General features: G+C 33.4%; 1 protein-coding gene across 12 annotated transcripts in view; it reads left to right on the top strand.

Moving 5' to 3' along the window:
- Positions 1-7963, top strand: part of LOC137248932 (probable G-protein coupled receptor B0563.6) — a 232513-nt gene extending 224550 nt beyond the window's left edge. For all 12 annotated transcript variants that reach the window (XM_067779925.1, XM_067779919.1, XM_067779918.1 and 9 more), the window contains 3 exons: positions 4860-4954; positions 5071-5223; positions 6006-7963. In XM_067779925.1, coding sequence (XP_067636026.1) covers positions 4860-4954; positions 5071-5223; positions 6006-6122 — 365 coding nt within the window. In that variant the 3' untranslated portion in view covers positions 6123-7963. The remainder of the gene's footprint in view (positions 1-4859; positions 4955-5070; positions 5224-6005) is intronic.
- The last annotated feature ends 4933 nt before the right edge of the window (positions 7964-12896 follow it).

Here is a 12896-nt window from a genome sequence, read left to right as displayed (position 1 = left end):
ATTTTTTACCAGCTAATACACCAAACTATATGCTACACCTTGAATCAGGTTTATCGTCGCTATTCAGTCACACCATGCGCCGCATTCACATGCTTTAACAAATATACTGCCCCGAGTTGTAGCAGAGGAGACAGTGAGACAAGGGTCGTACTGTGTCAAAAAGTGGAGAAACGTTTATGAAAGTATCGACACGGTGCTGACTTTTCTTCCGCATCGCTTAATATGAGCACACCAATTTTACTAGAGAAATTATTTCAAAAAGAGTTTGCAGACTATGCCGATAGTCTTTTCAGTCGTCACATGATTTTACTACGACTTGCTACCTATGTACTCTACCTATTTTAACGATGACTATTCTGTGAACGCCATAAGTCTGATTTTCCGAGCAAGGGGTGGCTTGCTAAATCTTAATGCTCGATGTTTTAAAATTGTTTTTCCAAAAACTGTTTTATGTGCAACTTATGTGTAGCTGAAGGACACTCATCACTTCATTGGGATATGTACTATATATAAAACGTACGGTTTATTTGTTTTGGTGAGAAAGTTTTAGATCTGCAGAAGGTGGTAAATATCCCTAAGGGTTTATATAAGAAATTACCTTAAGTATAGAGAACTTATTGTCAATTTTCCTAAATGAGTTGTTTAGTTATAAGTGATATCAAGGTACACAACATTTATTGTTATTTTCTGGAATCTTTATTTATTTTTATATATTTATAGATTTAATTAATTTAGCTTTACTTTTGTAATTACTAGTTGAAAGAAAATAAATAAATCACTACTACTACTACTTCTATTTGACGCGTCCAACACTTTTACTAATTGTCTGATCAACGCCCTAGATTGATGAGGAGTGTTATGACTAGCACCTATGACCTACCTAATTATTTTCTACCTCTTTGTATTATTATTACTTAATGTAAGTATTGTTTTCAATAAAACCGTTTACCTTAACAATTTTTTTTTTAATTATTTTATTTTATAACAACATCGATTCTTTAGAATTTCGATATTAAGTTTTCTTTGAAATATCGTGTTTACTTTTTTCGAAGTATATTTTTTCTCATAGCTTTGGATTGGGCTAACCAATCCATACCAAATTTGTTCAGCACCTTAGCATATGTATTTAAAATTGTAGAAAATTATTTACACTCCGTTTTTTGGAGGTTGAAGCGGGGCAGCATTTGTAATACGATGATTTAAATAAATAGAAATAAATGTAAGGCGCGATAACCTCCGAAGAGATTTTAGGCCAAGCTTCTCTTAATTTAAGATACTACCAAAAAAATCGAATGAGGTTACTATCGATAGTTTTTGCAGCTCTAACGCGCAGAGCTGGAGGCAAGAATAAAAAGAAGTTTACCCATATACCGAGCAAGTTGGTATTGTTGGACCAAATAGTTGCTGGAGATTACAGTAAATTGGAGTTACTGACTGTGCCAATAACTCTTGTTAATCATTGAGACACTATTTCTGCAGCGTTTGAGTAAATCGTTCAAGCTATTATCCTGCATCATTCTCCAAATATCTCTTCTCCCCAACCGTCTAAAGCTCAAGTTAATATCCATATTTTTCTATGTATGTTCTGCAAACTTTGATTCGTATTCAAAATATAGTTCTTGTTTTGATCTTCAACATCATTTCAAATATTCTTCAACCTTATAGAAATTTTGAGAAATGTATGGTTCTCAAACTTATGAGGAATTTCTTCTCAACGCTCAAGTTTTGGCAATTCGTAAATTTAAATATTAAAATGAATACCTTCAGTGAAAATGAAGTTATATGTTATGTTTTGGTAAATACACACCCACGTATGTATGTAAGGAATACAACAAATTAAAGTTGAGCGAGTTATGTTTTAAAGCAACAAATCTGCAATTTGTGTAAAACAAAAAAATTATGTCAATATATGTATACATGGCGCCATAGATAAAACATATTTTATGGCGTCATAAACAAAATATCATATATCAATATTTTATTTTATTTTCATTATAATATGCAGTATTAGAACATTGCATTTGAGTTCAATTAGAGAATCACGTTTGAGTACAAGTTGAGAGCAATCAGCATTTTTGCCATATCGAAAAAATGCATTATTTGTTGACAATCCTGTAATTCTCAAGTTCGACAACGCTTAAGACTTGAGATGTAGGTTTGTCCTCAACTTGAGCTCTAATGTGACTCGAGCATATATATTTACTAGGATTTTGTTTTCTACACACTTACAAATAAGCGTACTTCCAATCGCTACTTGCGAAACACATTGACCTGCGAATTGTACTTCGAAGTCACAGTTTACGGAAATATCAAGTTTTACCAGTGCAATTCTGCGATATCGTAACCGTACGCATTTATTTTTTAATTTCACCTTTAAAAAAGCTTTTTTCATTGCTGCCTTAAAGTTCAACTTCAAAAGAATTGCGAATGTAGTTGTCGTGCAAAGAAAATAACCAACAAAAAGACCCGCGGTAGGTATGCCTGTCGTAAGATGCCACTAAAATACTGGATTCAAGGGGCCAGCGTAATACATAGCTTCTCCAAACCCAATTGTCAACCTCGCCTATCCGTGGCGAATCCTGTTTTAATAGCCGAGGCTCTGGCGACCCCGAACTTCTCATGGATCTAGGGGGTGGGAGGGCGGTATGGCCTAGAAGGTCGCATGTGGTCATAAAAAATCGTTCCCGAAATGGTCGGTCCTGGTACCGGAACGTACCGGATCTGCATCCGGCAAACGACCATCAACTCGATAACACTACCCAAGGCCTTCGGGGAGTGTCCCTATCGCTACAACAACAAGAACAACAACAACAAAGAGCCCCAATAGGAGGTGTCAAACTGGCGGTAAGTAATTCATCATATGACCTGTTTGAATATTAAAAAGAAAAAATCGCGTGTTTTGATAACAATTCAACACAAAAATTATTCTATATATATAAAAAGAAGTGTACATTTTGATTGTCACTCCATAACTCGAGAACGGATAGAAAGATTGCCATGAAATTTTTAGGAAAGATATAGGAAGGAGAGATGATGGTTAGTTGATTTTGAAATCCCATACTGGGAGGCTAGGGTCTCGAGATATAGCCCAAAACGTGGACCTGGGTGCCCCTAGAATTTGTTTATACAATATGGATATCAAATGAAAGTTATTGATGAGTGCTATAGTACAGGTTAATTTTCATACAACTGGGAGGCTAGGGTCCCGAGATATAGCCCAAAACGTGGACCCGGGTGCCCCTAGAATGTGTTTATACAATATGGATATCAAATGAAAGCTGTTGATGAGTGCTATAGTACAGGATAATTTTCATACAACTGGGAGGCTAGGGTCTCGAGATATAGCCCAAAACGTGGACCCGGATACACCTAGAATGTGTTTTTATATTATGGGTATAAAATTGAAGCTGTTGATATGTGCTATAATACAGAGTAAGTTTTACACCGCTGAGTGACTAGGGTCTCGAGATATAGGCCAAAACATGGACCCGGATACCCCTAGAATGTGTGTGTATTATGGATATCAAATGAAAGCTGTTGCTGAGAGCTCTAAAGTTCATTGTGATATTCGATTTAGTCGCATCAACCTGGCAAAACTTATAAATATGCATGCGAAGCCGAAATAAAGATAAGAATTAATAATACCCACATACCTATTTGCATACGTCCTATTCGATTTGCCTGAAATTTCGTATATAAATTTGCCTATATTAGTATTTACGATGCTTTTTTCTGGCAAGTATACCAGAGACGGACTGGGACTGAGAATAGGACTAGGACTGGATTGGGACTGAGACTGAGACTCGGAGTGGGACTGGGACTGAGACTCGGAATAGGACTGGAACAAAATACATACTGCCCTCTGGGACTGGCAATAAGAGATAAAGAAGAAGGAGAAAAACTTGAGAGAAGAGAAAAGAGAGGAGACTGAGAAAGAGATAGAATGAGACGAAGATGGAGCTGAAGCGAAAAAGGCGGAGGGAGGAGTGAATAAAAAGATTAGAAAAAAGTGTAGAGGGGTAGGTCAGAGTTAGACGGAAAAAGCTTATTAAAATGTGTGCCGATAGGCCAAATTTAGGGCAGAACAACTTCTGCCAGGTCTGCTAGTATAAGATAAATAAAACGCGAGACTTAAGTTTGTATTTTACTATTTATTTATTCCAAACTTTGTTAGACGGCACTATGTTCATTTGACACTTAAATTTATGTTTCATTATTTATTCCAAACTTTGTTAGGCGGCACTATGTGCCTTTAGCTAGCGAGTGAGTTCAAGACTATCTTAACTGTAAGCTACCGCTTACCAACTAACCTAAGCCTGAGCCGGCCTACGTGACCAAATATGCCTGGTCATCAGAATAAGGATTGCGCGTGTTTCTGTCACCTGAAATGTTTGGTTTGTTAGCTGCGGGTGTTTCTCTCACCTAAGGTGTTTAATTTCCTTAGCTAAGACGGCGGATGCGCGTGCAGCGCAACTGCATTTTTGGTTGCAATATGATTTCAAAGTATGCTAGCGTTTTGCCAGTGGAATTGTGTGTGAAATCGCATGATAATTTGCTGATCATGTGGTAATGGGTTTAACGAAGTATGGTATTAACTTATATAAGTTACAAAACAGTTAAATCGTGGTAATTTAGGACTGTTCCGAAAAGAAAGAAAAAAAAAGAAAAAAAATTAATTATTTCTCGAAGTGTGAATGTTGCATCATTATGGGCTAAGCACTATTAGAAAGTGTATTCTGTTCCGGACTTACTACTTAATTACAACCATATTTATTAAAGACATATTCTACATTTTATCAAACGTTGATATTGCTTTCTTAGTATCTAATATTAAAATATTGTACTTTATCGCATTGCAGGGAGTACGTCAATCCTGTTCTTAGTTTGTGTCTCACCAATGGCCATTGTTCATATGACAATTGCATCAGAGGTACTGCCGAACTTTTCTTTTCAAGTGAGTGTAACAATTTTTTTTTTTTTTTTTTTGTATCAGCCACTTTTTTTAAGAAATGTAGAGTGGTTTATGAACATAAATAGTAAATAAATTAAATCTTTGATTTTCTTTTTCAGGTGTTTCGAGCTCTCGCAAATTTGATGGAACTTGCCAACTATTCTATAACATTCTATATTTATTGTTTGTTTAGTGAAGATTTTCGAAATACGCTAATACGAACTATGAAATGGCCATGGGTTAGAACGAAATTTTGTCAGCATGTTGACGAGGTTTGTTGAAAATACTCTGCTGTTAGATATCGAAACAGTGTTGCTTTGTACGTACATTTTTTTCTTATATCAAGTGTTCTTTAAACATCTAATCAGAGATCGTAGTAATTATTAAAGCTCACTTTACACATACTTGTATACCCTTTCCTTTCGTTTAGTAGTCGCTAGACAAGAAGAGTAGCAGCTTAGACTCAAGCAATAAAATCAAATTTTCATAGCAAATTTACGCCTTTTTGTTTTAAACACGCGGGCATACATTTTGCCTCGTTGCTAGTTTAACACTTACTAAGTTATTACCCCTGCGATGAGTTCACTCTTACCAATACACCCATGGCGGAACGAGTAACTGCCCGAAATCGGCTGAGAGGTACTTTCTAATATGATTTGACACATCAACCTTCGGCGCAGTACGATATTGACATTAGTCCATCGACAAAGTACATGGAAATTTTATATATGTTTCTAGGTATGTCACCGTGCTACCACCTCGTCTGGTTTCGCCATGAATACATCTAAAGTGTCAATTTTGGTGACCATTGATTTACACTCAAAATATTCATTCTAGTTATGTGTGAAATATTGGTCAAGCCTGCTTAATAGTTGTACAACTTATTATCAGTTTAACTGAGCAGCGAACTATTTTAGCGATACAGTTTTAATATTTGTTCAAAAAAGAAGAACGAAAATGGCAACACTGTTTTTAGCTATCTGAAATACCCAAGGAGTGCCTATATGTTTGTGATTTTAATTTGAGATAATTTATAACATTTTATTTAACACAGATTTCGAATGCAAGAGCTACCCCCTTAATACATTTTAACAAAATAGCGTTACGGAATCATCATATAACAACAACGTCCGGAGTGTGCACCGGTATGGGACGTTCGAGCAGCATATGATTTGTTGTTGCATGTATAAAAATGCAAAAAAATAATTATATTTATAAAAATGTTTATTTTTAGTATATTTTCTATATATTATGTAAATATTAAGGTATATATGAAAGTGTTTGATATTTTAGGTATGGATTCTGGCCGGTCAATAAAGACCTCACATAGACTGAATGTGTCAACAAAAAATAAAATTTTTGATATAAAATTCATAAAAAAATAAAAAAGTGTAACACTGTTGTTTTAAATGAAAGGAAAACTACCACGACTATGAATTTGAAAATAAATTTTAAAATTTGTTCATGTTCAACATTCGAAAAGTCCTAAGAATCAGGAAAAATGTATAAAAAAGTGATTTTTTTTTTTTAATTCACTATTTAAACATTAAAGTAAAGCCAGTAGTGCAAATTTTTAGAAGTTTCCAAAGTGCAGTGTAAAAAATATGTGCAAATTAAAAATATGTGAAACATTTTGGTATTTGACTTAAATTTATTCCTGCAATCGATATATATAAGTTTTGCGTATTTCCTAATAAATTTTTTGAGATATTGGTAGTACGTTGTCTCTTCAAATGATTCCCTTGCCTAGTTAAACCCTTAAAAGTTAACTTGGTCTATGGCCTAGATGGCTTACAGTATGTTAAATGTATTGTAACGAATTTAAGGAATTCTTGATTATTATTCAACTCCTGTTATAATTCGAATCGCTGAACTGTCGAATAAATTACTCAAATTTTCAGTATAGCAAAATGTTCTCTATTGGCAACACTACTTTGGTATTAGTACTTTTCTATCAAATTACTCGCGTACTTCACTTATGGCGTAAACTGTATCATTATTCCTTAGCATGTGCTGCTTTTATGCTCTTAGTTGCCTCGTCTGTCTATTTATCGTAGGGCGCGAAACCTTAGCGAAGAGCCGCCTCGAACACTTGCTTGTTTGTTTCTCGTTTTTGTATCACATTTTTGTTAATGTAGCTATATACATGTGTATGTGTGATTACATGCATGCGTGACTATTTCTCTTTCTTCTTCGCTCTTAGCTTTGATGTTTATATGATTGTGTGGCTGCTTGCTTTGCTGTTGTTCGCCACAGCATGTTTGCATATTAAAGGGCACTGTCCCTGATTCCGTACAACAGTGATACCGTAAAACGCAGTGGCGGTTTTGATAAAATTTCGTCAATAAAATTTTAATTTTTTATTTTCAATAATATTAAAACTGCGTTGAATTTTTTTATTGAAACTATGCGAACCAATATCAAAACCGTTTTCGAAAAATTCTTGCAATTTGATATAGTTGTAAACTTTTTACTTAGAATTTTTTACAGATTTTTTTTTGGATTCCCTTTTGCAGCCGAATCAATTTAAGTCCAACAAAGTACAAAATATTGCATTGTTTTTTGAAATTTTTTTCCGAAGACTGTTTAAAACATTCTTCAATATGTAAAATATAACTATGCGCCCTTGGTATGGAAGAAAGTACAAAGCACCTTTCGGAAAAAAAGTTTAAACAGCCAATGTGAATTCTGAAAGACCTATAACTTTTACTTTGTTAGACTAAAAAAAAATTAGTAAAATCTAAATAAAAAGTTCAAAACTTTCTCTATTCTTTTTCTTATTTTTAAACGTTTTTAATGCGGGTTTACGTAGTTTTACGCAGAAATTTGAAAAAACTGCCATTGCTTTTTTTCTATTCTCTGCTGTAGTTAAACAACAAAAAGCTAATTTATTACGCTTAGCGGTAATAAAATATTCAAAGACTAATATTGAAAAATAAAATCCAAATTGAATTTATGTTATTACAAATTATATTAACTTAATTATAATATTCTGCTATTTAAATGCCAAAAATTTTTCCACAAAAAATTAATTACATATGTAAGTTTAATTAAAATATTTATAGAAACTATTAAATATCAAACTTAAACTTAAATAATTTTTAATTTTAATATAAAAAAATTTAATTATTTTAATTTAATTTCACCTAATGGGTGTTTGGAAACAAATTAATTATAAATGTGTTAAATTATTGGTAACTATAGTGCATTATATACAAATATACATATTTTTAAAATGTAAATAATATAGTTATTAATATTTAAAATACACACACAAATACTCGACAAAATTATAAGTTCATTCATATGTAGCTATGCAAACATAAATAATAATGCTTTGCTTCAGTTTCCAACTGTGTCCATCAGAAACATGTCAAAGTTAATTCGGGCCTATTCGTGTTCGAGATAACTTTCGCCTCATGACCACTATGAACCAGGCTCCGTAATGTCTAAAGGCAACAATGCACTCAGCGCGCTCGGTAGGCTGGTGGCCTATTTCGAAGAGCTTTCAGCCGCATTATAATAATTATAAGGTGGGGACATCGAGGTTGAGGAAATTCCCAGCAAGGGGAAATATAGTCCAAGATCTAATAAAGAAAGGGAACTTGGAATTGTCACATAATAATGAAGACTGCTTTGAGGGGCTTTCCATTGTCTTTTCATTTACATTTCCCACCGGGAGATGTTTCAAAACAGCCATCAGATAGCACTTACATCCACATCGCGGAGCTGGTAGTGCCGAGCTTGGGGGCCAATACCAAAATCGAATGGACTCTAAAGAAAATGTTAATCTGTGTTTGAAACGCTGGACCCAGATGGTCCATTCCCTGCCATACTACAAATTTCTAGTAGGCCGATCGTGGCATGGCTGACAATAATATTCGATGGGTGCATAATACTGAATCATGTAGAACTATCCGTGTAGTTTTCCTACAACAACAACAACAACATGGGACATATATATCCCAGGCAATACAGGCCCATTAGTTTAGCATCATTTATGCTCAAAACATTTGAGAGGCTGATGGATGGTCATATAAAGTCCACCACCAATCAGATGGATCGGCTGCTTACTTGATTGCAGAACGTCTACTTCACAGTGGGGGCTGTATGAGGTCACAAAATCGGAATGCAGGAGTACACTGCTCAGGAAGTTCGATGAGGGTCGCATCAAACTTATTGAGTATGCAGATGATGTTGTAGCTGTCAAATCTGAAAAGTACCTTCCAACAATTTGATAGATAGATGTTAGAAGTGGCACAGCTTTCAGATCTTCTGATATGGTTTCCCAGCTTGGTTGTTGAGCGAACTTCTGGTAAAAGTATGTCCTCATTCAGTCTATGTGAGGCCCTCTTAGACCACCCAGTTCAGCCTTACCTAATTAGTCTCTTAAATCTCTGCTTGGGTTTAATATGTTGTGGAGTAGGTAATCGCCGTATTCTACACAAAGATTTATTCAACATTTAGCAGTTCCTTACTGAAAGTTCCTTAGTTTAAGAAGTTTTCTCTTACTCTGCGAAGTTCTTTGAACCCATGGGGAAGATATACATATATAGGTAAGAAGCATATCTCATTTTTCATTTACGCAGTGCATGTTTCAAGTCAATGTCCTAAATTTTTCCATATAAGAAAATGTATGACCAGGATTCTCCCCTACAGTTCCATGTCCTTTAGCACATTCTTAATACATGTGTGACTTTGAAGTTTACTCATTACATATTTGATATTGAGGTGAGCTTATAATTTTGTCGTTCACCTCAAATACGGAAAAAAATGCTTATAAATAAGAACACATTTTTTTTTTTTTCGTAAATATTTTTACTAACAATAAGTGCGTAGTATAAGTCATAATAATGTAAATAATGTTGCCAAGCAAAATATACAGCAGCGAACAGGAAAATAGTAGTGGCCATATTTTTCAAATTTCGTCAATTAAAATTTTCTGTTTTTAATTTCGAAAGTTTTAAAAAAACTTTTATAAATTCTGTTACTGAAACTATGCAAACTGATCAAGAAATTATTAAACAAAAAAATAAAAATTGGAAAATTTGACAAAATTTTACGAAAATTTCGTAATTTTTATTTGAAAATTTGTGCAATCTTTCGAGTAGGCAGTTTTGTAGCCCAATCGATTTTATTTAACAAAGCACAAGTTATAGGTTTCGCAATATTCGCACTGCATTTCAAACATCATTTTTCCGATGTGTGTTTCAGGTTTACATTTATATTAACAATATTTTCCACTTTGTATGTAGGGACATCTAAAACGGGTTTTAGAGAAAAAAATGTTAAAAATTTATGCGAGAGCGCTATAACTTATATTTAAATAAACTAATTCTGACGGGGCTAAAAAGCTGCTTACAAAATAAAGATTTAAGCAGCTCCAAATAAAAAGTTCAAAATTTTCGTTTTCAATTTTATCGAATTTTTTTCGAAAATGTTTTTGAGATTGTTTTCCATCAACTTCAGTTATAAAATCAACAGATATTTTGTTTTAAAATATGGAAAATAAAAACAAAGAACTGAGCAGACGCATTTTGATAAAAAATTGTCAGCGCTTTTTTCTGTTCACTGCTGTATATAAAAATATATAAACATATAAATTTACTAATACAGATACATATGTACCTAGATTAATTGCTACTTCATTACTTTAGCTGCAAATATTGTTGTGCATTGTCCAAAGTATTTACATATTTTACAAACAAATGTACATATTCACATAAGAGTACTTGTGTCTGATAATTATTGTTATTTAGAAATTTATGTAGGAAAATAAAAAAAAATTTTGTCTTGTAGATATGCACGGGAAATGTTGCTATGTAAATCATATTTTTACCATAAGATATAAACACTTTAAAGTATATTGTCATATGGTATGAAATCCTAGAATAATTAGTAAAGAAGTTTTCTCCCCGAAAATAAATAAAATCTGTTTTTAAACAAGTTGACTTAAGTAAATTGTAAAAATTATGCTCAGATTATACAATAATTTCTAACAATTAGATATGGTTAAGCACTGTATTTTACGCATTGTTTCTGTTCATATTTTTTTTAATTATGTAAATGAATTGTTATATTTCATTAATGTTATTATTATTCCATCGTATAATAAATTGTTAAATACATATTAAGAAAACATTATTGTTAAACATATGTACAATACAAACAATGTAACTAGAATGTGCCATAAAACATAGAATTGTACAGAATTGAAATAAAGTCAAATATATTTAATATATAATTTTGTCACTTTTATATTTTTATCGCTTTCTTTGCTCCCGGATAAAAACATTTATTGAATGAAGAATATATTTTAATCAACTAAATAGTGTTTAAATTAAGGCCTAGCACCATACATACTAAAAATATGCAAATCTAATTAAGGTACAAACAAAAAACTTAATGCAGAATTTCAATTTCTTTGGTACAAAACTGTTTTATTAGATCCAGAGAATTTTCACTTAAATTCTATGCTAATACCAAAGGAATGTTCTCGCTAATGCTAAAACTCCATCGGCAAAAATATCTGAAACAGTATCAAATGTGCAGGAAAGTATGTAACATTTTGTACCATAGGGTCTCTAGGAAAAATAACCTGACTGCCCACTTTTACGTAGGACTTAGGCGTTTTGGATATTTTTGTCCATGGAGTTTAAGCGTAAGCGTTGGTTGGAAGGGTTGCGGAGGTAGAGATGTAAATTCTTAGCGTTAACCTAGATAAGCTTGCTCCACTCGCTCATTTTTCGTATTGCTAGTTTCCGTCATTGCCAGTTTCCGATGCGCGGAAGTGTATTAAAGACGTCCGCTCAATCTTGTAGTGATAACTAAAATATTAGGCAGTAAAAAGTGTGTGAAAATATATAAAAACATTTTAATTATAAAATAATTGTTTTAAAAAATTTACTAAATTCATTATAAGTCAGTTTGTAAAATATTTTCTTGTATGTTTGTGTGTTAATGCCAAAAATATAAAGTGCAGAAGCTGCGACAGGTCAGCAAGTGCCGGCTGAAGAAAAAAATTGCACTGAATAAAAATTAATGTGTGTGCGAGTATGTACGTATACATACATAGTAGTAAGTCCATCATAGGCGGCTTTGAATTGTGTGATTTACATATTATAAATCAATTCGCGACCCGTTTTGCTCCCAACAATAAGTCTAGTCTGCTAGACCTGGTATGTGCTAATAATGTCAATTTCGTAAATCTTTTTGACCATGGAAGGCATTTCTGACCATGAAATGCAGATATTATCGTATGACTTGAAATTTAACACTAAAGAAACTGGCATTTAATTAGCATATAGGAACTACAACGGTGTTAACTTAGAAGTTCTAAACGGAGGCCTCTCGTCTTGATTGGAGTGGATATGTGTATTTTTCTACGTTAGATGAAAAATTGCAATATTTTTATAACATTGTTAATTACCTCTTTAATTCACATGTTCCCCTAAAAACCGTAAAAGTTCAAAGCCATAAGAAGCCGTGGTTTACAGCGGAAATTTTAAATTTAATAAAAAATCGTGGGAGAGCGTACAGGGAGTGGAAGCGATCACATAATGCAACCCTTTGGGAAGTTTACCGCGTTTTACGAAATCGGGTTAATCTTTACATCCGCGATGCTAAGGTAGCTTATCTGAATGCTAAGTTTGATACTAATTTACCTCCTAGAATGATTTGGAAAAATCTTCGTTCCTTAGGAGTATCCAAAAAAGATCGTCTTGAGTGCAGCATTGACTCCAATGTTATGAACTCGTTCTTTTTACGTGGCCAATCAAATCATAGTGAAACTAATGCTATTATTTATGAAGATGATAACGATCATGGTAAAATAGCTGTAGCCAAAGTAAAAAGGCGGCCTACCTCAGGTACTTTTGATTTCACTGTGGTAACTGAGAATGATGTGCTAGGAGCTGTTATGGCTACTAAGTCTAATGACGTGGGA

Source organism: Eurosta solidaginis, chromosome 4 (assembly GCF_040869045.1).
Source record: "Eurosta solidaginis isolate ZX-2024a chromosome 4, ASM4086904v1, whole genome shotgun sequence".
Classification (NCBI taxonomy): domain Eukaryota; kingdom Metazoa; phylum Arthropoda; class Insecta; order Diptera; family Tephritidae; genus Eurosta; species Eurosta solidaginis.
This window is presented reverse-complemented; position numbering and strand designations above follow the sequence as displayed.